Source organism: Haemaphysalis longicornis, unplaced genomic scaffold (genome assembly GCF_048455015.1).
Source record: "Haemaphysalis longicornis isolate Haplotype H1 unplaced genomic scaffold, Haemaphysalis longicornis Haplotype H1 scaffold_5, whole genome shotgun sequence".
NCBI classification, from domain to species: domain Eukaryota; kingdom Metazoa; phylum Arthropoda; class Arachnida; order Ixodida; family Ixodidae; genus Haemaphysalis; species Haemaphysalis longicornis.
In genome coordinates, this window is record NW_027526385.1 from 154,745,683 (window position 1) to 154,767,822 (window position 22,140).

The 22,140-nt window shown below is 49.8% G+C and overlaps 3 protein-coding genes and 14 non-coding genes across 17 annotated transcripts; all 17 read left to right on the forward strand.

The window, feature by feature from the left end:
• The first annotated feature begins 2,519 nt into the window (after positions 1-2,519).
• On the forward strand, positions 2,520-2,593 carry Trnai-aau (transfer RNA isoleucine (anticodon AAU)). The gene has a single exon. It is a non-coding gene; the product is annotated as a tRNA-Ile (tRNA).
• Positions 2,594-2,790: 197 nt separating this feature from the next.
• On the forward strand, positions 2,791-2,864 carry Trnai-aau (transfer RNA isoleucine (anticodon AAU)). The gene has a single exon. It is a non-coding gene; the product is annotated as a tRNA-Ile (tRNA).
• Positions 2,865-3,060: 196 nt separating this feature from the next.
• Positions 3,061-3,134, forward strand: Trnai-aau (transfer RNA isoleucine (anticodon AAU)). Its single transcript has one exon. It is a non-coding gene; the product is annotated as a tRNA-Ile (tRNA).
• Positions 3,135-3,330: 196 nt separating this feature from the next.
• Positions 3,331-3,404, forward strand: Trnai-aau (transfer RNA isoleucine (anticodon AAU)). Its single transcript has one exon. It is a non-coding gene; the product is annotated as a tRNA-Ile (tRNA).
• Positions 3,405-3,599: 195 nt separating this feature from the next.
• On the forward strand, positions 3,600-3,673 carry Trnai-aau (transfer RNA isoleucine (anticodon AAU)). The gene has a single exon. It is a non-coding gene; the product is annotated as a tRNA-Ile (tRNA).
• A 290-nt stretch (positions 3,674-3,963) lies between these two features.
• LOC144139474 (uncharacterized) lies at positions 3,964-6,958 on the forward strand. Its single transcript, XM_077671808.1, has one exon. It carries the CDS (start codon positions 4,026-4,028, stop codon positions 5,121-5,123), a length of 1,098 nt encoding a protein of 365 aa, XP_077527934.1. The 5' UTR covers positions 3,964-4,025; the 3' UTR covers positions 5,124-6,958.
• A 2,057-nt stretch (positions 6,959-9,015) lies between these two features.
• Positions 9,016-9,089, forward strand: Trnai-aau (transfer RNA isoleucine (anticodon AAU)). The gene has a single exon. It is a non-coding gene; the product is annotated as a tRNA-Ile (tRNA).
• A 196-nt stretch (positions 9,090-9,285) lies between these two features.
• On the forward strand, positions 9,286-9,359 carry Trnai-aau (transfer RNA isoleucine (anticodon AAU)). Its single transcript has one exon. It is a non-coding gene; the product is annotated as a tRNA-Ile (tRNA).
• A 196-nt stretch (positions 9,360-9,555) lies between these two features.
• Trnai-aau (transfer RNA isoleucine (anticodon AAU)) lies at positions 9,556-9,629 on the forward strand. The gene has a single exon. It is a non-coding gene; the product is annotated as a tRNA-Ile (tRNA).
• Positions 9,630-9,824: 195 nt separating this feature from the next.
• On the forward strand, positions 9,825-9,898 carry Trnai-aau (transfer RNA isoleucine (anticodon AAU)). Its single transcript has one exon. It is a non-coding gene; the product is annotated as a tRNA-Ile (tRNA).
• Positions 9,899-10,094: 196 nt separating this feature from the next.
• Positions 10,095-10,168, forward strand: Trnai-aau (transfer RNA isoleucine (anticodon AAU)). Its single transcript has one exon. It is a non-coding gene; the product is annotated as a tRNA-Ile (tRNA).
• Positions 10,169-10,364: 196 nt separating this feature from the next.
• Trnai-aau (transfer RNA isoleucine (anticodon AAU)) lies at positions 10,365-10,438 on the forward strand. The gene has a single exon. It is a non-coding gene; the product is annotated as a tRNA-Ile (tRNA).
• Positions 10,439-10,906: 468 nt separating this feature from the next.
• On the forward strand, positions 10,907-10,980 carry Trnai-aau (transfer RNA isoleucine (anticodon AAU)). Its single transcript has one exon. It is a non-coding gene; the product is annotated as a tRNA-Ile (tRNA).
• A 195-nt stretch (positions 10,981-11,175) lies between these two features.
• Trnai-aau (transfer RNA isoleucine (anticodon AAU)) lies at positions 11,176-11,249 on the forward strand. Its single transcript has one exon. It is a non-coding gene; the product is annotated as a tRNA-Ile (tRNA).
• A 267-nt stretch (positions 11,250-11,516) lies between these two features.
• LOC144139963 (uncharacterized) lies at positions 11,517-12,569 on the forward strand. The gene has a single exon (XM_077672183.1). It carries the CDS (start codon positions 11,520-11,522, stop codon positions 12,567-12,569), a length of 1,050 nt encoding a protein of 349 aa, XP_077528309.1. The 5' UTR covers positions 11,517-11,519.
• A 4,071-nt stretch (positions 12,570-16,640) lies between these two features.
• Positions 16,641-16,714, forward strand: Trnai-aau (transfer RNA isoleucine (anticodon AAU)). Its single transcript has one exon. It is a non-coding gene; the product is annotated as a tRNA-Ile (tRNA).
• A 241-nt stretch (positions 16,715-16,955) lies between these two features.
• On the forward strand, positions 16,956-22,024 carry LOC144138771 (uncharacterized). The gene has a single exon (XM_077671234.1). It carries the CDS (start codon positions 16,971-16,973, stop codon positions 18,153-18,155), a length of 1,185 nt encoding a protein of 394 aa, XP_077527360.1. The 5' UTR covers positions 16,956-16,970; the 3' UTR covers positions 18,156-22,024.
• The last annotated feature ends 116 nt before the right edge of the window (positions 22,025-22,140 follow it).

Sequence of the window (22,140 nt, forward strand, 5' to 3'; positions counted from 1 at the left end):
AATCAATCAATCATTATACCGAACTGCTGGGTCTTCATAAAAACGTTACGAGCGATTACAAAAGTACCTTTCTTTCACTGTTGCCACAGTTGGATGAAGACATTAAAGTACAGTTGGAAGCTCCAATTACCAAAGCTGAAATAGAGACGGCGATTGATGAACTAAGCTCGGGAAAGTCACCGGGGCCGGATGGAATAGTCGCAGCATTCTATAAGGCGTTCAGGTCCGAAATAGCGGAGGCGCTGTACAGAGTACTTGACAGAGCGTATGAGTGTAAAGACCTGCCTTTGTCTTTTCGAAAAACACATATTGTTTTGATCCCAAAATCTGAAGACCCAATCAAGCTGCAGTCAGTGAGTGCTTATCGTCCGATAAGCCTCACCAATGTTGACTATAAAATTTTCATGAAAGTACTGGCAAGGCGGCTGCAAACAGTAATAAAAGACATAGTTGGTCCGCACCAAACATGCGGAATTAAAGGGAGGACCATTTTCACGAACACGCACACAGCGCGTAGCATATTAGAATGCATAGACGCAATAGGCGGTCGTGTCGCCATGCTGCAGCTCGATTTAGAAAAGGCCTTCGACCGTGTAGCTCATGAAGTGTTATTTTGTGTTTTAGAGCACGTGAACTCAGTGATTTTAGACGGAGTCAAGATGGCGTACAAGCAGTGCAGTGCGAGTGTCATTGTTAACAAGGAATTAAGTACCAGCTTTCCTGTCGTTTCTTCCGTAAAACAAGGCTGCCGCTTGAGTCCACTGCTTTTTGCGATGTCCTTAGAACCCTTCTGTTTAAAGATTTTGACCAACAATAGAATAAATGGCTTTAAGCTGCACTCAATTGAAGTCAAGATTCTGGCATACGCAGATGATATTGCGGTGTTTTGTACAGAGCAGGACAGCATCAACGAGGCGGTAAAGGACGTCACAGCTTTTTGTAAACTTTCTGGCAGCACCATAAATTGGAATAAGTGCTCGGGATTCTGGCACGGTCAGTGGGAAACCACACCACCTGTGTATGAAAACGTTCAGTGGACTGTGGTTCCCACGAGGTACCTGGGTGTGCCGCTTGAGTACTACAGGGACCCTTCCGAACACTGGAAAGAGCAAACAGAGCAGGCGCGCAAGAAAACGTCGAAATGGGGAGGCCGTGATATGTCTGTGTTTACGCGGGCGACTGTTTGTAATCTTTTTATTGTCGCAAAAGTGTGGTATGTGTTGCAGGTATTGTGCATGGCCAGGGGTGCGGTGAAAAGGTTGCACCGAGTATTTGCAGTTTTCCTCTGGGGTTCAACATGGGAACGCACCAGTCGAACAAATCTTTTCCGTTCTGTAAAAAACGGAGGGGTCGGCCTTGCACACTTGTTTCTGAGACAAGTAGTAGCGAGATATATTTTTTTTGCGAGACCAGAATGATTTATTTTTACGAACTGTAGTCCAAGTGTTCCTACGAGATGACTTGTCGGATTTCGTTGTGTCGTCAAGTGATGTGACACACAATCGTGTGCGAGGTTACCTCCGTGAGGTAGTCGATTCTTTCAAATTTCTTAAAGCCCGTTTTTCCGTTGAATATTTAGGTAGTGTTTCTCGTAAACATTTGTATAAGGATTTGCTTGATGTTTGCTTGCCCGAACCTCTGTACCGCTCCTTGTACAGAGGAGAGGGTGGAAGGGATGTGTTGAAGCGAGTGAAAAGAATGCCTGTGCGACCATCTGTGAAAAGTTTTTTCTTTCAATTGCATACTGGCACGCTCCCAGTGAAACCATGGCTTCAAGAAAAAGGATTATTTGTGGCTTGGTCCATTAACTGTCGCATTTGTCTGAAGCCAGAAACGATCGACCACATATTTCTTGACTGCTCAGACTCCGTTTTTCACTGGGACATTCTGAAGCGCACGCTTAAAAAAGACCTTGTAATAACGCCCCATGGCGTTCGTTTCTTGTCCATTCAAAGCAGTGGAGGCGTGCCGTATGATATGTTTGTGCTGCTGAGACTCCATAGTATTTGGAAGACACGAATGGCTGACAGACACGCTCATGTGGACGCTCAGCCTGCGAGAGTGTATTTCAAAGAGAGTATGGTGTACATGAGAGAAATTTACAGGCTTCAAAAACAGCCGCCTGAGTGGCTACCTCTGTTGGACAGCTTGGTTGCACTGAAAGAATTTTAACTCGCCGCACTGCCCAAGTAGGCCAGGGCATATGTGTGCGTAATATTTTGTGTACTGATATTACATGTCCTATGTATGTGCCAAGCAGGCAATAAAAAAAAAGCGTCGTGCTAATAACGCGAAGGTCGTTGGTTCGAACCCTGCGCGGGCCAGGATTTTTTTTTATTCGAGAACGATGGTGTTCCCTCGGGACATTGTAAACGTTCTGCTAGCTAGGTGGTGCCGCTTCTTCGGTGGTATATCGTCAAGACAATTTGCACTCGACAGTCATGCTGGGGTTTGTTTTTGTGTAATCCGGGTTGCGAACGCGGGCTCCGATGCAACACTGTAATGGGGGCAGCGTGTCCGGCCCGCTAGCTCAGTTGGTTAGAGCGTCGTGCTAATAACGCGAAGGTCGTAGGTTCGATCCCTGCGCGGGCCAGGATTTTTTTTTTATTCGAGAACGATGGTGTTCCCTCGGGACATTGTAAACGTTCTGCTAGCTAGGTGGTGCCGCTTCTTCGGTGGTATATCGTCAAGACTATTTGCACTCGACAGTCATGCTGGGGTTTGTTTTTGTGTAATCCGGGTTGCGAACGCGGGCTCCGATGCAACACTGTGATGGGGGGCAGCGTGTCCGGCCCGCTAGCTCAGTTGGTTAGAGCGTCGTGCTAATAACGCGAAGGTCGTAGCTTCGATCCCTGCGCGGGCCAGGATTTTTTTTTATTCGAGAACGATGGTGTTCCCTCGGGACAGATTAAATGTTCTGCTAGCTAGGTGGTGCCGCTTCTTCGGTGGTATATCGTCAAGGCATTTTGCACTCGACAGTCATGCTGGGGTTTGTTTTTGTGTAATCCGGGTTGCGAACGCGGGCTCCGCTGCAACACTGTAATGGGGGGCAGCGTGTCCGGCCCGCTAGCTCAGTTGGTTAGAGCGTCGTGCTAATAACGCGAAGGTCGTAGGTTCGATCCCTGCGCGGGCCAGGATTTTTTTTTATTCGAGAACGATGGTGTTCCCTCGGGACATTTTAAATGTTCTGCTAGCTAGGTGGTGCCGCTTCTTCGGTGGTATATCGTCAAGACAATTTGCACTCGACAGTCATGCTGGGGTTTGTTTTTGTGTAATCCGGGTTGCGAACGCGGGCTCCGATGCAACACTGTAATGGGGGTCAGCGTGTCCGGCCCGCTAGCTCAGTTGGTTAGAGCGTCGTGCTAATAACGCGAAGGTCGTAGGTTCGATCCCTGCGCGGGCCAGGATTTTTTTTATTCGAGAACGATGGTGTTCCCTCGGGACATTGTAAACGTTCTGCTAGCTAGGTGGTGCCGCTTCTTCGGTGGTATATCGTCAAGACAATTTGCACTCGACAGTCATGCTGGGGTTTGTTTTTGTGTAATCCGGGTTGCGAACGCGGGCTCCGATGCAACACTGTGATGGGGGGCAGCGTGTCCGGCCCGCTAGCTCAGTTGGTTAGAGCGTCGTGCTAATAACGCGAAGGTCGTAGCTTCGATCCCTGCGCGGGCCAGGATTTTTTTTTATTCGAGAACGATGGTGTTCCCTCGGGACATTTTAAATGTTCTGCTAGCTAGGTGGTGCCGCTTCTTCGGTGGTATATCGTCAAGACAATTTGCACTCGCCACTCATGCTGGCGTTTGTCTTCGCGTAATCCCGGTTGCGAACGCGGGCTCCGATGCAATACTGGATTCGGGGGCAGTGTGTCCGGCCCGCTAGCTCAGTTGGTGGTTTTTCTGCTTCCGGCCGCGCTAGTGTGCGGACGCGGGATGATTGGCTCCTCAGGAGCGGTGAATGCGGCCATGTCTGGCCGCGGAAACAGGTTTTTTGGCCAGGAATCCGGAGATTACCCCGTCAGTTTGCCGATGCTGCCAACAGGTCGGTGTGTTTTAAACACCATTTTTCTTCATGCGGACGTTCGTGCGAGGCCTTATCGCGTCGAAGATTTCAGGGACACTTTGGCTCGTTTGGAACTGCTCCCCGAGGTGCTTGCCTTGGGGGCGTATCAAATGAACCACGTATGGGCCCTGACATTCAGGGACGAAAGCGGCGTAAAGCGCATGCTCGCGGCCACTGACGTGAAAGTGAAGGAGCGCCGGTGCCTCGTCATCGATCCGGCGAACCAGGATGTGCGGATGAAACTGCACTGGATTCTGTACAACGTGCCGGACGACGAGGTGCGAGCGGCGCTGCTTCCTTACGGCCGTGTCGTCGACATCGGACGCGAGAGGTGGCGTGTCAAGGGCATGAATGAGAAAGGTTCGACGACGCGGTCGGTGACCCTCAGGCTCAACGCCGGCGTGAGGCTCGACGACCTGCCGCACGAGCTCCGGGTTGCGGGCGGCCAGGCGCTCGTGGTCGTTCCAGGCCGGGCCCCGCAGTGCCTCCGCTGCTCGGGGACGGGCCATATGAGGCGCGACTGCAAGGTGCCGCGCTGCACTGTCTGCCGCCGCTTCGGTCACGAAGCGACGCAGTGCGTGCGGACGTATGCACATGTCACCGGACCTGTCGGAGACGCGGACGCGGCTGAAAACCGTATGGACGAGGAGGAGGCGGAGGCTGCGGCAGCCGGCGGAGGTGGTGCGTCCGCACCCGGGGACCCTTTGGCGGAACCAGACGTGGAGGACGTAAATACTGCTCCCGTGGAGCAGCAGTCGACCTCCCAGAACGACCCAGCGCCGGTGACACCTGTGCTGGACGCGAAAAGTGAGGAGTGTGTTGGGGCGGGTTCGACGAACACCGCCTTAACTCGTGAAGTGCGTGACGCCGGCGACGGCCACGGAGACGACCCGGAAGCCACCGTCAAGCGGCCGCGTAAGGAGGACGATAAGCGTGAGGACTCTGGTGACTCCGGCAACGTCAAGGCAAGTGTGGGCGGGGTTATGCTGAGGCGCCCAAGCTTCAAGCCAAAGCCCAACACCACGCCTTACGACAGAGGACCAGCGGCGGGGAAGCCTCCGTAAGCGAAACGTTTGCTGTTTTTTTGCGCGGGAGGTCTTCGCATGAGCGTTACGGCACGGACAACACTTTTTCTTTTTTTGAGGGGTAGAAAAGGGGGCGGGGCTAGTGTTCCTGAAACGTGTGTGTAACAGTGTGTTACTTGCCTTCATCTTCCATTCATGCGGTGTTCATTTCATCATCTGCGTTGTGCCACCCTTAATGTACGCGGCCTTTCCGAGCGTAAACGTCAGAGTCAGCTGTACAGAATCATCAAGGAGAGGGAGTTAGATGTCGTAGCCTTTCAGGAGACGAAAGTAGAGAACGAGCAAAGCACGGAAAAGATGGTGGGTGTGTTTAGTCCTAGTTATGAAGTCTGCGTCAGCCATGCGGTGGGATTGTCGGCAGGTTGTCTGATTTTAATACGTCGGAGCAGCAGCGTAGTAGTGCAAAACGTTACGTCCAGTTTAAATGGGCGCTTTGTTATATGTGATTTTATTTTAGCGTCAAAAGAATGGCGGATTGTTTGTGTGTACGCGCCTACAAAGGTCGACGAAAGAAAAGTGTTTTTTGAAGATTTGAGGGCCTGGCTTGACACAGAACGGGCTCTTGTGTTACTGGGAGATTTTAATTGTGTGTGCTCGGCTCGCGATAAATCAAGTGGCACTCCTTATCGCGATGGAAGCACGATTGCATTGAATGGTGTCACAGCAGATTTTGGTTTGGAAGATGTGGGGGATATGTTGGAATGCAAGACGCATATCCAGTTCACCCACTTTTAAGGAACGAGCCACGCAAGATTAGACCGAGCTTATGTGTCGTTAGAACTTGCGCCGGAGTGCTCTGAGTATAGCGTTACACCTGTGTCGTTCAGCGACCATTGCCTAGTGTCGTTCTTGATTGGAAAGCGCAAAGATAAAAAGACCTTCAACTGGGATTTATGGAAAATGAACAGCTTATTATTGAAGGATGAAGAATTTGTAAAAGAAGTAACGAAAAAGATCAGGAACCTTGAACAGGATACATGTGACTGTGCCTCTAAGTGGGAGAACTTTAAAGCAGATATTAAGATGACAGCATTGGAAAGGTCAACTGCCTTACATTATGATAAACGAAAAAAGGAAGTTCTGCTTAGAGGAAACCTGGAGACTCTTTCTGCACTAGAGTGCGAGTCACCTGGACTGTTTAAGGAAGACATTAAAACTTTGAAACATCAGTTAGAAGCTATAGAACAAGAGAAATATCATGGTGCGATAGTGCGAGCCCGTGCAGAAAAGTTCATGTTTGGGGAAGCCCCTACAAAGAGAGCACTCAGCTCTGAAAAGAGATACGCGACCCGCAATTCTATTGCGGAAATAGAGTATAAAGGGCAGGTTCTTGATGAACAACAAGCAATTAGCTATGCCTTTTGTGATTTTTATGATGGTTTGTTTTCGTGCCAACCTGCAAACTTAGACGCGTTTAAGGACAATTTTTTAAGATTCTTGTCGACGATAGATGAAGAGGTGAAAGAAAATTTAGAAGTACCAATTACAGTGGAAGAGGTTAAGAAGGCTATCGATGAATTAAGTCCGGGAAAGTCTCCAGGCCCTGACGGGTTGTGCACGGCGTTCTACAAAGCTTTCCGCAATAACCTAAGTCCAGTTTTATGTGACCTCTACTCAGAAGCCTACACACTGGAAAGACTGCCCCCTTCGTTCTCACAATCGCACACTGTACTCATACCCAAAACAGATGTAAAAGAAGAGCTCAGAAAAGTAACTGCGTATAGGCCGATATCTTTGACGAATGTAGATTATAAAATATTAATGAAAGTCTTAGCAAGGAGGTTACAGAGTGTAATAATAGACATAGTAGGCGAACATCAAACATGTGGAATAAAAGGAAGGTCTATAACTAGTAATATACACGGAGCATTCTCGAGTGTTGTGACGGCATGAATGAGGCTGTAGCCATGCTGCAAATAGACCTTGAGAAGGCATTTGATAAGGTCTCTCATGAGCTACTCTATACTATTTTGGAAAAAGTAAACCTAGGGAAAGTAATAACGGAGGGCGTAAGACTGGCGTATAAGGAGTGTTCAACAAGGCTGGTAATAAATAAGTCAGTGAGCCGCCCAATATATGTCACGCGTTCAGTACGGCAAGGATGCCCGCTGTCCCCTTTACTGTTTTGCTTGTACATCGAGTCGTTTTGCGCTAGCATAATAAACAGCAATAGTATTCATGGTTTCCAGTTGCAGGCATGCGAGGTACGTGTATTGGCATACGCGGACGACATCGCTTTATTTTGTCGTGACAGAAAAAGCATTAGTACTGCAGTTGCGTTGCTTAAGACGTTTTGTGAATATACTGGGAGCTCGGTAAATTGGAGCAAGTGCTTGGGATTCTGGCATGGCAATTGGGACGTAACGGCTACTGTCTTTGAAGGTATGAACTGGCAGGTTGTGCCGGTCAAATACTTAGGCGTTCCACTTGAAAACTACAGAGATAGCGACCCGTACTGGCGAAGCCAGACGACTGCGTTGCGTGATAAAGCGGAAAAGTGGGAAGGGAAGGGGCGTGCGCTGTCGATGTTTGCGCGCGCAAAGGTGTGCAACATATTTTTGTTCGCTAAACTTTGGTACGTTTTGCAGGTGATTCACTGTTCTCGCGCCAATGTTCAGCGGCTGCATCGCGTTTGTGCTGTTTTTGTTTGGGGCTCGTCCTGGGAAAGGACAAGTAGGACGAATCTTTTTCGGAGAGTTCGCGAAGGCGGTTTATCGCTCTCGCATCTGTTTTTGAGACAAGTTGTGAATCGTTTTTATTTCTTGCGCGAGGTAAAGGACCCCTTCCTGCGCACCGTTATTCAAGTCAGGTTAGGCAGGCTATTGCCCCAATTCATTGTTACGTCTTGTCAAAGCTGCAACGGGGCAGTACACGGGTATTTAAAAGAAGTTGTTCAAGCGACACAATTTCTTTGTGTACGGTTCTCTATGGAGTACTTGAGTGCCGTGTCGAAAAAAAAGTTGTATAAAGACCTTGCTGAAATCTGTTTTCCTGTTCCTTTATACCGATCCATGTTTCCGGTGGGCCCAGGGCAGAACGTCTTGAAACGTGTAAAAGCTATGGCCATTCCCCCGGGTGTTAAAACATTTTTCTTTAAACTGCACTGTGGAGTTTTACCAGTTAGGACATGGATGTTGGAAAGGGGTCTGTTTGTGCCATGGGGTGTCGACTGTTCTTTGTGTAAAAAGCCCGAGACGGTGGAACATGTTTTTTTGGATTGTTGGGATGGGGTGTTTTTGTGGGACGTTCTTCAGCGAACATTAAAAAAGGAGTTTCCGTTGAGCCCTTATGGCATCCGGTTTCTGGCAGTGCAAAACAATAATGGAGTGCCTTACGACCTAGTGATGTTGCTGGTCCTCCAGGGAATACGGAGGTCTCGAATGGCGTTTCGGCACTGTGACGTAGACGGAAGGCCAGCAAGGCAGTATTTCTGTGAGAGTGCCAAACGTATTGTAGAAATGTGGAAGAGTCAGAAATGTACTCCTGAATGGTTGCATGAATTTGAAAAGGTATTGTCTATGCCCCGTTTTTAGTTATGTAGCGCTGGCTTGAGTGAAGTCAGCGATTTTATCATATGTACCATTGTTTCTGGATTTTGTTTGAAACCGGCAATAAAGAAAAAAAAAGTCGTGCTAATAACGCGAAGGTCGTAGGTTCGATCCCTGCGCGGGCCAGGATTTTTTTTTTATTCGAGAAAGATGGTGTTCCCTCGGGACATTTTAAATGTTCTGCTAGCTAGGTGGTGCCGCTTCTTCGGTGGTATATCGTCAAGACAATTTGCACTCGACAGTCATGCTGGGGTTTGTTTTTGTGTAATCCGGGTTGCGAACGCGGGCTCCGATGCAACACTGTAATCGGGGGCAGCGTGTCCGGCCCGCTAGCTCAGTTGGTTAGAGCGTCGTGCTAATAACGCGAAGGTCGTAGGTTCGATCCCTGCGCGGGCCAGGATTTTTTTTTATTCGAGAACGATGGTGTTCCCTCGGGACATTGTAGACGTTCTGCTAGCTAGGTGGTGCCGCTTCTTCGGTGGTATATCGTCAAGACAATTTGCACTCGACAGTCATGCTGGGGTTTGTTTTTGTGTAATCAGGGTTGCGAACGCGGGCTCCGATACAACACTGTAATGGGGGGCAGCGTGTCCGGCCCGCTAGCTCAGTTGGTTAGAGCGTCGTGCTAATAACGCGAAGGTCGTAGGTTCGATCCCTGCGCGGGCCAGGATTTTTTTTTATTCGAGAACGATGGTGTTCCCTCGGGACATTTTAAATGTTCTGCTAGCTAGGTGGTGCCGCTTCTTCGGTGGTATATCGTCAAGGCATTTTGCACTCGACAGTCATGCTGGGGTTTGTTTTTGTGTAATCCGGGTTGCGAACGCGGGCTCCGATGCAACACTGTAATGGGGGGCAGCGTGTCCGGCCCGCTAGCTCAGTTGGCTAGAGCGTCGTGCTAATAACGCGAAGGTCGTAGGTTCGATCCCTGCGCGGGCCAGGATTTTTTTTATTCGAGAACGATGGTGTTCCCTCGGGACATTGTAAACGTTCTGCTAGCTAGGTGGTGCCGCTTCTTCGGTGGTATATCGTCAAGACAATTTGCACTCGACAGTCATGCTGGGGTTTGTTTTTGTGTAATCCGGGTTGCGAACGCGGGCTCCGATGCAACACTGTGATGGGGGGCAGCGTGTCCGGCCCGCTAGCTCAGTTGGTTAGAGCGTCGTGCTAATAACGCGAAGGTCGTAGGTTCGATCCCTGCGCGGGCCAGGATTTTTTTTTATTCGAGAACGATGGTGTTCCCTCGGGACATTGTAAACGTTCTGCTAGCTAGGTGGTGCCGCTTCTTCGGTGGTATATCGTCAAGACAATTTGCACTCGACAGTCATGCTGGGGTTTGTTTTTGTGTAATCCGGGTTGCGAACGCGGGCTCCGATGCAACACTGTAATGTGGGGCAGCGTGTCCGGCCCGCTAGCTCAGTTGGTTAGAGCGTCGTGCTAATAACGCGAAGGTCGTAGGTTCGATCCCTGCGCGGGCCAGAATTTTTTTTTATTCGAGAACGATGGTGTTCCCTCGGGACATTGTAAACGTTCTGCTAGCTAGGTGGTGCCGCTTCTTCGGTGGTATATCGTCAAGACAATTTGCACTCGACAGTCATGCTGGGGTTTGTTTTTGTGTAATCCGGGTTGCGAACGCGGGCTCCGATGCAACACTGTAATGGGGGGCAGCGTGTCCGGCCCGCTAGCTCAGTTGGTTAGAGCGTCGTGCTAATAACGCGAAGGTCGTACGTTCGATCCCTGCGCGGGCCAGGATTTTTTTTTATTCGAGAACGATGGTGTTCCCTCGGGACATAGTAAACGTTCTGCTAGCTATATCTTACCGGCCTATATGCTTAACAAATGTAGACTATAAAATTTTAATGAAAGTATTAGCTAGTAGGCTCCAAACAGTAATGCAAGATATTGTAGGTTCACACCAGACTTGTGGGATCAGAGGGCGGACTATATTCACGAATGTACATAAGGCGCGTTGTATTCTGGAGTGTTGTGATGCCACACAATCTGGGGTCGCAATGCTCCAGATTGACTTGGAGAAGGCTTTCGATCGTGTGCCGCACGATATCTTATTTCAAATTTTAGAGCTAGGTGGTGCCGCTTCTTCGGTGGTATATCGTCAAGGCATTTTGCACTCGACAGTCATGCTGGGGTTTGTTTTTGTGTAATCCGGGTTGCGAACGCGGGCTCCGATGCAACACTGTAATCGGGGGCAGCGTGTCCGGCCCGCTAGCTCAGTTGGTTAGAGCGTCGTGCTAATAACGCGAAGGTCGTAGGTTCGATCCCTGCGCGGGCCAGGATTTTTTTCATTCGAGAACGATGGTGTTCCCTCGGGACATTGTAAACGTTCTGCTAGCTAGGTGGTGCCGCTTCTTCGGTGGTATATCGTCAAGACGATTTGCACTCGACAGTCATGCTGGGGTTTGTGTTTGTGTAATCCGGGTTGCGAACGCGGGCTCCGATGCAACACTGTAATGGGGGGCGGCGTGTCCGGCCCGCTAGCTCAGTTGGTTAGAGCGTCGTGCTAATAACGCGAAGGTCGTAGGTTCGATCCCTGCGCGGGCCAGGATTTTTTTTATTCGAGAACGATGGTGTTCCCTCGGGACATTTTAAATGTTCTGCTAGCTAGGTGGTGCCGCTTCTTCGGTGGTATATCGTCAAGACAATTTGCACTCGACAGTCATGCTGGGGTTTGTTTTTGTGTAATCCGGGTTGCGAACGCGGGCTCCGATGCAACACTGTAATCGGGGGCAGCGTGTCCGGCCCTCTAGCTCAGTTGGTTAGAGCGTCGTGCTAATAGATTCTGCTTCCGGCCGCTGCGCAGTGCGGACGCAGGATGGCGAGCTCCGTGAAAGGAGCGGCTTTGGCGGGCCCTGCGGCCCGCGGTAACAGGTCAACGGATGTGAACATTGTTTCCCAGGATTACGAAGTTATTCTGCCCCATCTACCTTCAGGACCAACTGCCCTCAATACGATTTTTGTGCACGCTGACGTAAAAGCCAGGCCCTACAAAGTGGAAGATTTCCGCGACATGCTGGTTCGTCTGGAACTGCTCCCCGAGGTTATCGCCTTGGGGGCGTACCAGATGAACCATGTGTGGGCGGTAACTTTCAAGGACGCTGGCGGAGCAAAGAAGTTCGTCGTCGTTGGTGAAGTGCAGGTCAAGGGGCGTCGGTGTGTCGTCATCGACCCGAGGAACCAGGACGTCCGTTTGAAGCTCCATTGGGTTCTCCACTTCGTCCCCGACGACGAAATACGAGCTGCCCTGGGGCCTTACGGCAAGGTCACTGAAGTGACCAGAGACCGCTGGCGTGTCCAAGGCTGCACGGCGCAGTCGTCGACTATACGCTTGGTCACACTTAAGTTAAAAGCAGGCGTCAGCGTCGACGACCTGCCGCACCAACTACGTGTGGCAGGGGAGCAAGCCCTCGTCGTGGTTCCCGGCCGGGTTCCAGTCTGCCTGCGCTGCCACCGGAGCGGCCACATTTGGCGTGAGTGCCGAGTGCCGCGGTGCGCTAGCTGCAGGCGCTTTGGCCACGACGAGAGTGACTGTGTGCGGACTTATGCCAATGTGACTGGACCTACGAAAAGTGACCGTGAGGCGGAATACATAATGGATGCCGCCGACGCCGAGGACGCTGCGAAAGGAGAAGACGTCGTGCCGTCACCAGAGGTTAAGCCCCCTGAGCCTGCCTCCGCAGTGAAGCCCCCTGTCACGAACGCCGAGGTAACACCGCCTAACGATGCCGGCAGAGAGGATACAGCCAGCCTCCCGGTGCCCGAAGCTCATCTGACAAGCAACATGAAGGTGAGCTTACGGTGGCGGGAACTTCAGCTTCGGAGCCAATGGAGGAAGGTGCGGCGGAAAACGGGGCTGCAGCTGTGAAGCGTGCACGCGAGCTGTGTGAGGAGGGAGGAACTTTATTTGCGACGAATGAAGCACCGCCGACGAAAGCAGCAGTAGGAGGTCGGCGCTCTTCATTTAAACCAAAGCCCAACATAACGCTGGAGAGGCAACCGATGAGGCAACGGCCCCCGTAACATCACGGACTGAGCCTAAAGTGGTGTGTGAGTTAAGGTGGTTTTCCGCGTATGCTAGACGCAGAAGTAGTGGTGCATCTTATTCATCGTACCTGCCTTTCTTCGGCTACTTTGGTGTATAAAATCCGCCGCTCTGTTGTAATGACCAGTTAACCTTTTATGGCTGCGAAACTAAAAAATATTCTAAAAATAGCGACTTTAAACGTGAGGGGCTTGGCGTCAAAAAGACGCCAGTATCAGCTTAGCCGCATTTTGCTTGAAAACGATATCGACATAATCGCAGTGCAGGAAACGAAGGTAGAAAGTGAGCAACAAGCAGAGCGGATGATTTCGCCTTTCAGGGCGCGTTACAACGTTTGTGTGTGCCATGCCGTTGGCACGTCCGGCGGCTGCGCACTCCTCATCCGCAACGGCTTGGGCGTTTGCGAGGAGAGTGTAACAGTATGCGAAGACGGCAGAATGATTGTGTGTGATTTTGTGTATTGCCAGTACGCGTGGCGGATAGTTTGTATTTATGCACCCAACAAAGAAAATGAGCGTAAAAGATTTTTTGAAGACATTGAAGCCTATCTCAAGTGTGATAGACAGATGATCCTTTTGGGGGATTTTAATTGTGTGTGTTTGGCCGAGGATAGAGTAAAAAAACAGCCCGTCCGGGAAGCAAGCGCGCTTCTGTTAGGTATACTTACCCAGGAACATAATTTGAGTGACGTAGGTCACGTACTATCCTGCGGAAGTTTTCCGCAATTTACGCACTTTCAAAATCAGAGCCACGCCAGATTAGATAGAGTGTACGTGTCCTGTAGTCTAATACAACTTTGCAACAATTATGAAGTTAAAAATGTGTCTTTTAGTGATCATGCTTTAGTTTCGATGGTCGTGGGTACAAAGATAACAAAACCCACCTTCAATTGGAACCTATGGAAATTGAACGCGAAGCTTCTGTCGGATGAAGATTTTTTGGCTCAAGTAAAGAAAATGCTTCAAAAAGTGCTCGACGTAGATAATGAAGATGTCATCGTTAAGTGGGAAGACTTTAAGAGCAATGTCAAGATAGCCGCAATCGAAAAAGCTTGCGTTGCACGCCGTTGTGAAAAGCAGAAAGAAAAAGAGTTACATGACCAACTAGACTTTTTCTTAAACCAGGAAAGTACCGTTCCAGGAAGATACAACAAAGAAATAAAACAAATAAAAACTGAGCTTGAGATTATCGATACAGAAAAGTACCGAGGGGCCATGATAAGGGCACGGGCCGAACGATTGTGGGGAGGGGAAACGCCAACCAGGCGGGCGTTCAGTGATGAAAAAAGTTACGCAAAACGGAATGAAATTCAGGAGATAAGTTACAAGAACACAGTTACGAGTGATGGCCAGATCATAGAGAGGGCTTTTGTTGAATATTATACCGAACTGCTGGGTCTTCATAAAAACGTTACGAGCGATTACAAAAGTACCCTTCTTTCACTGTTGCCACAGTTGGATGAAGACATTAAAGTACAGTTGGAAGCTCCAATTACCAAAGCTGAAATAGAGACGGCGATTGATGAACTAAGCTCGGGAAAGTCACCGGGGCCGGATGGAATAGTCGCAGCATTCTATAAGGCGTTCAGGTCCGAAATAGCGGAGGCGCTGTACAGAGTACTTGACAGAGCGTATGAGTGTAAAGACCTGCCTTTGTCTTTTCGAAAAACACATATTGTTTTGATCCCAAAATCTGAAGACCCAATCAAGCTGCAGTCAGTGAGTGCTTATCGTCCGATAAGACTCACCAATGTTGACTATAAAATTTTCATGAAAGTACTGGCAAGGCGGCTGCAAACAGTAATAAAAGACATAGTTGGTCCGCACCAAACATGCGGAATTAAAGGGAGGACCATTTTCACGAACACGCACACAGCGCGTAGCATATTAGAATGCATAGACGCAATAGGCGGTCGTGTCGCCATGCTGCAGCTCGATTTAGAAAAGGCCTTCGACCGTGTAGCTCATGAAGTGTTATTTTGTGTTTTAGAGCACGTGAATGTTGGCTCAGTTATTTTAGACGGAGTCAAGATGGCGTACAAGCAGTGCAGTGCGAGTGTCATTGTTAACAAGGAATTAAGTACCAGCTTTCCTGTCCTTTCTTCCGTAAAACAAGGCTGCCCCTTGAGTCCACTGCTTTTTGCGATGTACTTAGAACCCTTCTGTTTAAAGATTTTGACCAACAATAGAATAAATGGCTTTAAGCTGCACTCAATTGAAGTCAAGATTCTGGCATACGCAGATGATATTGCGGTGTTTTGTGCAGAGCAGGACAGCATCAACGAGGCGGTAAAGGACGTCACAGCTTTTTGTAAACTTTCTGGCAGCACCATAAATTGGAATAAGTGCTCGGGATTCTGGCACGGTCAGTGGGAAACCACACCACCTGTGTATGAAAACGTTCAGTGGACTGTGGTTCCCACGAGGTACCTGGGTGTGCCGCTTGAGTACTACAGGGACCCTTCCGAACACTGGAAAGAGCAAACAGAGCAGGCGCGCGAGAAAACGTCGAAATGGGGAGGCCGTGATATGTCTGTGTTTACGCGGGCGACTGTTTGTAATCTTTTTATTGTCGCAAAAGTGTGGTATGTGTTGCAGGTATTGTGCATGGCCAGGGGTGCGGTGAAAAGGTTGCACCGGGTATTTGCAGTTTTCCTCTGGGGTTCAACATGGGAACGCACCAGTCGAACAAATCTTTTCCGTTCTGTAAAAAACGGAGGGGTCGGCCTTGTACACTTGTTTCTGAGACAAGTAGTAGCGAGATATATTTTTTTGCGAGACCAGAATGATTTATTTTTACGAACTGTAGTCCAAGTGTTCCTACGAGATGACTTGTCGGATTTCGTTGTGTCGTCAAGTGATGTGACACACAATCGTGTGCGAGGTTACCTCCTTGAGGTAGTCGATTCTTTCAAATTTCTTAAAGCCCGTTTTTCCGTTGAATATTTAGGTAGTGTTTCTCGTAAACATTTGTATAAGGATTTGCTTGATGTTTGCTTGCCCGAACCTCTGTACCGCTCCTTGTACAGAGGAGAGGGTGGAAGGGATGTGTTGAAGCGAGTGAAAAGAATGCCTGTGCGACCATCTGTGAAAATGTTTTTCTTTCAATTGCATACTGGCACGCTCCCAGTGAAACCATGGCTTCAAGAAAAAGGCTTATTTGTGGCTTGGTCCATTAACTGTCGCATTTGTCTGAAGCCAGAAACGATCGACCACATATTTCTTGACTGCTCAGACTCCGTTTTTCACTGGGACATTCTGAAGCGCACGCTTAAAAAAGACCTTGTAATAACGCCCCATGGCATTCGTTTCTTGTCCATTCAAAGCAGTGGGGGCGTGCCGTATGATATGTTTGTGCTGCTGAGTCTCCATAGTATTTGGAAGACACGAATGGCTGACAGACACGCTCATGTGGACGCTCAGCCTGCGAGAGTGTATTTCAAAGAGAGTATGGTGTACATGAGAGAAATTTACAGGCTTCAAAAACAGCCGCCTGAGTGGCTACCTCTGTTGGACAGCTTGGTTGCACTGAAAGAATTTTAACTCGCCGCACTGCCCAAGTAGAGCCAGGGCATATGTGTGCGTAATATTTTGTGTACTGATATTACATGTCCTATGTATGTGCCAAGCAGGCAATAATAAAAAAAAAGCGTCGTGCTAATAACGCGAAGGTCGTAGGTTCGATCCCTGCGCGGGCCAGGATTTTTTTTTATTCGAGAACGATGGTGTTCCCTCGGGACATTTTAAATGTTCTGCTAGCTAGGTGGTGCCGCTTCTTCGGTGGTATATCGTCAAGACAATTTGCACTCGACAGTCATGAAGGGGTTTGTTTTTGTGTAATCCGGGTTGCGAACGCGGGCTCCGATGCAACACTGTAATGGGGGGCAGCGTGTCCGGCCCGCTAGCTCAGTTGGTTAGAGCGTCGTGCTAATAACGCGAAGGTCGTAGGTTCGATCCCTGCGCGGGCCAGGATTTTTTTTTATTCGAGAACGATGGTGTTCCCTCGGGACATTTTAAATGTTCTGCTAGCTAGGTGGTGCCGCTTCTTCGGTGGTATATCGTCAAGACAATTTGCACTCGACAGTCATGCTGGGGTTTGTTTTTGTGTAATCCGGGTTGCGAACGCGGGCTCCGATGCAACACTGTAATGGGGGGCAGCGTGTCCGGCCCGCTAGCTCAGTTGGCTTTTTTTCTGCTTCCGGTAGCGCTAGCGAGCGGTCGCAGAATGTCGAGCTCCGCCCAAGGAGCGGCTTCAGCGGGCCTTTCGGCCCGCGGTAACAGGATATATGCCCAGGATGCTGATGATTACCAAGTACTTTTGCCACAGTTTCCTTCAGGTCAGTCGGTTTTAAACACGGTTTTTCTTCATGCCGACATGCGTGCCCGGCCTTACCGCGTTGAGGACTTTCGGGACGTTTTGGCTCGTCTGGAACTGCTCCCCGACGTCGTGGCGTTGGGGGCGTACCAGATGAGTCACGTTTGGGCAGTGACGTTCAAGTCAGCGGAGGGTGTAAAGAAAATTTCTGCACTCGCTGATATCAAGGTGAAGGATCGTCGGTGCCTTGTTATCGACCCGTCTAATCAAGAAGCCCGCCTCAAGCTTCACTGGCTGCTGCACAACGTGCCGGACGACGCCGTTCGCGCTGCGCTGGCGCCCTACGGGCGTGTCGGCGAGGTGCGCAGGGAGCGGTGGCGCGTCGAAGGCATCCAAGACAAGGGCTCGACACTTCGAACGGTGACCCTCAAGTTGAAGGCGGGCGTGACCATCGACGACCTGCCGCACGAACTTCGTGTGGCGGGTGACAAGGCCCTCGTCGTCGTCGCCGGAAGGGCCCCGCAGTGCTTACGTTGCAACCTCAAGGGGCACGTCAGGCGAGAATGCAAGGTTCCGAAGTGTTCTTCGTGCCGTCGCTTCGGGCATGATGCAAGCGCCTGCGTTAAGTCCTATGCCAGCGTCACCGGTCCAGCGAGGGAGGACGACCTCCGCGAAAACCTCATGGACGAGGCAGAAGCGGAGGAGACAGCTGCAGGAGTAGCCGACAAGGCAGTGAAGGAGTCGACGTCGGCGGGGCGGGTCGAGGCCGAGGCTGGCCAGCGCGTTCCTGAAAAGGAGCAGCCGGTCGAGCCGAAGACGCCTCCCCCTCACGTCTCGTCGAACGAGGATAACGGAACCGGAGCGGCCAGTCAGGGAACGACGGAGGTGTCGGCTCTAGCAGCCGAAGCCGTGCAAATGGACCTGAGTGGGGCCGTGGCAAAGCGACAACGAGAAAGCAACGACACAGAGCAGGGTGACGGACTCACCAGCAGCGAGGAGCCCCCGGCTAAGGCGGTTTCAGTGAGACGTCCGAGCTTCAAGCCGAAGCCCAACGTCCCACCAGACCGAACGAAAACTTCGGCTCCGCCCTCCTAGCCAGCACGTCACTACGAAAGGTAGTCGCCATCCTGTTCCTCAGTGTTTGTTGTTGCGCTGCTGTCTTGAATCGCCAACGAACTAAACGCAACAGTGTAGTTGGGTCAAGGCAGCATTTTTGGAGGGGGTATTGTGTTCCTGATGCTTATGCTTTGAGCTTTAGGTTTGGCTGGGGGGAGGGTGGCAGTGTGTATTGCAGCGGCCGTGAATCCCGCAGGCCATACGAATGTTTTATAAGTGCGGGATTTTGGAGCGTGTATGGGATGTTTGCAGTTGATGAAGCGTCGTTCTTTTTTGTGCTGCATGAATGTAAGTGTTGTGCGATAAGTCTAGCTCCCTCCTAAAACATGGTTTACTTGAGCAAACCAATGCGCATCGCCACGCTTAACGTCAGGGGATTTTCGGATCGGAGACGTCAAAATCAGGTGTATCGACTCGTAACAGATGAGGATTTGGACATCGTGGCCTTGCAAGAGACCAAAGTTGGGAGGGAGGACCAGACGGATCGTATGGTGCGGCCCTTTATTGCGCGCTATGATGTGTGCGTGTCGCATGCGGTCGGGTTTTCTGCGGGTTGCGCCCTTCTAATTCGGAGAAGCTTAGGGGCCGCTCTAAAGACTGTCACCGCCTCGGAAACGGGGCGGTATGTTGTGTGCGACTTGGAGTATTGTTCCAATGAATGGCGTGTAATGTGTGTCTACGGGCCCACCAATACAGCCGAAAGGAAGGCTTTCTTTGAAGAAATGCGTCCGTGGTGTGAGACGGAACGGCTCTTAATTTTAATGGGTGATTATAATTGTGTTTGCTCAGCGCGCGACAAAAGCAGCACGACCAATTTCAGAGACGCCAGTACGGTGGTACTGAATGAGATAGTAGCCGGATGCGCCCTGGAAGATGCAGGTGATAGCATGAGCAATGCAGGCACCGTCCGCTATACACACTTTCAGGGCAATAGTCATGCGCGGCTCGACAGGGTGTATCTTTCCGTAGAACTCGTACATGAATGTGACAAATACGAAGTGACCCCTGTTTCTTTTAGCGACCATTGTCTGGTGTCGTTAACACTAGGCAGGGCCGCTAAACGTGGAAACGCGTTCTCCTGGGGTTTGTGGAAAATGAACAACAAACTTCTGCAAGATGATAAATTCGTCGAGGCCGTTGACGCATGCGCACGGACCTCGTTTAGCAGCTCAGACGTGACGAACTTCATTCGGAAGTGGGAGCTGTTCAAACAAGAAGTTAAGCTAAAAGGCCTTGAACGTTCTTCTGCAATGAAGAGCGACGAGAAAAAGAAAGAAGCCACGCTACGAAGTAATCTCGACGCTCTTATTGTAGCAGAATGTAGATCGCCGGGGACGTGCAGAGATGACATAAAGAATGTTAAAGCACAGCTCGAGGTCTTAGATCAGGGCAAATATCATGGCGCGCTTGTTCGCGCAAGAGCAGAAAAGATGCTGCTGGGAGAGGCGCCGACCAAAAGAGCCTTATGCTCCGAAAAAAAGTACGCTCGCAGAAATGCGATAGCGGAAATAGAAAGCGAAGGCGTCTTGTACAAGGATCAAGCCAGCATAGAACGCTGTTTTTGTAACTTTTACGACAAACTGTTTGCATGTCACGCTATTGATGTCGTGGCGTTTAAGGATGAATTTTTGAGATTGTTACCATGCCTAAACAAAGAGATGTCAGCACTGCTCGAAACAGACATAACGGAGAATGAAGTAAGAAAAGCTATAGAGGAGTTGAGCCCGGGAAAGACGCCTGGCCCCGATGGGCTAAGCGCTGCATTCTATAAAAAGTTTAAAGAGTGCCTAAGTCCAGTGTTGTGTACGTTATACGCTGAGGCGTATCAGAATGGTGTGCTGCCACCGTCTTTTCATGAGTCGCACACCATTTTTATTCCTAAGTCAGATGATGACGCCAAACTCCGAGCTGTATCTGGGTATCGCCCAATCAGTCTCACTAATGTAGACTATAAGATTTTAATGAAAATTCTGGCGAGTCGTTTGCAGACTGTTATTAGGGACATCGTTGGACCGCATCAAACATGCGGTATAAAGGGGCGGTCGATAGTAACGAACATTCATACTGCTCGAAGTGTTCTTGAGTGTTGCGACAGCACTCAAGGTTCTCTAGCAATGCTCCAGGTAGACCTGGAGAAGGCGTTCGACCAGGTATCACACGAGCTCCTTATAGCCATGTTAGAGCATATAAATGTAGGGGCTGTTATTCTTCAAGGAGTGCGCATGGCGTATAGTGGGTGTTCAACTAGCCTCGTTGTGAACAAGTCGCTCAGCAAAGCAGTGCAGGTTCAACGTGGCGTACGTCAGGGTTGCCCATTGTCCCCATTGCTTTTCTGTGTATATGTAGAAGCGTTTTGTTTGAGTGTTATTCGAAGCAAAACCATCAACGGCTTTAGACTACAGTCGTGTGAGGTGCGTGTGTTGGCCTATGCCGACGACATTGCACTTTTCTTTATTGATAAAAGCAGCATAAGCGAAGCTGTAACGACACTAAAGGCCTTTTGTAAATACAGTGCCAGCAGTGTGAACTGGCAAAAATGTTTAGGTTTCTGGCACGGCCAATGGGAAGAAGCCCCGGAGGTGTTTGAAAGCATAAGCTGGCAGACGACGCCAACCAAATACTTAGGTGTGCCTCTCGAAAACTACGAGGACAGTGATCCCTATTGGCGCAGACAGACAGCTGAATTGCGCGATAGAGCAGAAAAATGGCAAGGCACTGGGCTCTCCATTTTTGCAAGAGGCTCAGTCTGCAATGTGTTCTTAATAAGTAAAATATGGTACGTTCTCCAGGTGTTACACTGTTCGCGTGCGCATGTGCAGGCGTTGCACCGCGTTTTCGCCATGTTAATTTGGGAGTCCACGTGGGAAAAAACAAGTCGAACGAACTTGTTTCGGCGCGTGCGTAGCGGGGGCCTTTCCTTGTCTCATTTGTTTTTACGACAGGTTGTCAATCGTTTTCTCTTCCTTCGGGATGTACAAGACCCCTTTTTGCGTACTGTTTGCCAAATGAAGTTGTCTGTGGTGTTACCCGATTTTGTTATAGCGTCAGCACGTTTCCCTGTCTTGACAATGAAGGGATACTTCCGCGAAGTTGTTCAAGCGACCCAGTTTTTGCGTGCCCGCTTCACGATGGAATACCTATGTAGCGTAACGCGGAAAAAATTGTATAATGATCTCGTTGACTCTGTATTTCCAGTTCCACTGTACCGGTCAATGTACCGTGCAGGGCCAGGCCAGGATGTGCTTAAACGCGTGAAATCTATGGCGGTACCGCCATGGGTTAAAAAGTTCTTTTTTAAGCTCCACGCGGGTGTCCTACCAGTCAAAACGTGGCAAAAAGAGAAAGGACTGTACGTTCCGTGGGGGGTTGACTGTTATCCGTGCAAAAAGCCGGAGACAGTAGAACACGTGTTTTTAGAATGTTGGGATGGGGTCTTTTTTTGGGACGTGCTTCAGAGGACTTTGAAGAAAGATTTCCCTCTAGACGCCTACGGAATCAGGTTTATACCCATCGACAATGACGGCGGGTTGCCGTATGATGTGGTGATGGTTTTGGCTCTGCACGGCATTTGGAAATCTCGCATGGCTATACGCCACCGCGATGTTGATGCTAAGCGTTCCAAGGAATACTTTGGAGAAACTGTTCGTTTGATTGTAGAGGTTTGGAAGACTCAGCCTGACCCCCCGGAATGGCTTCCAGTAATGGAGTCGCTGACAAACCTTAAGCAGTTTTAGCCATTTCCTGCTAGCAAAAGACTGTTAGCAGTTTTATCAGTGTATGTTACAGCTTTGTGTACCTGTTTTTCTTGCTTTGTGTGCTTGTTCTCTGTCAAAGTGTGGCAATAAAGAAAAAAAAAAAAAAAAGCTAGCTCAGTTGGTTAGAGCGTCGTGCTAATAACGCGAAGGTCGTAGGTTCGATCCCTGCGCGGGCCAGGATTTTTTTTATTCGAGAACGATGGTGTTCC

Bases quoted from the DNA above. Each gene is read 5' to 3' on its own strand.
- LOC144138771 (XM_077671234.1), top strand. From the start codon at position 16,971: ATGTCGAGCTCCGCCCAAGGAGCGGCTTCAGCGGGCCTTTCGGCCCGC.
- LOC144139474 (XM_077671808.1), top strand. From the start codon at position 4,026: ATGCTGCCAACAGGTCGGTGTGTTTTAAACACCATTTTTCTTCATGCG.
- LOC144139963 (XM_077672183.1), top strand. From the start codon at position 11,520: ATGGCGAGCTCCGTGAAAGGAGCGGCTTTGGCGGGCCCTGCGGCCCGC.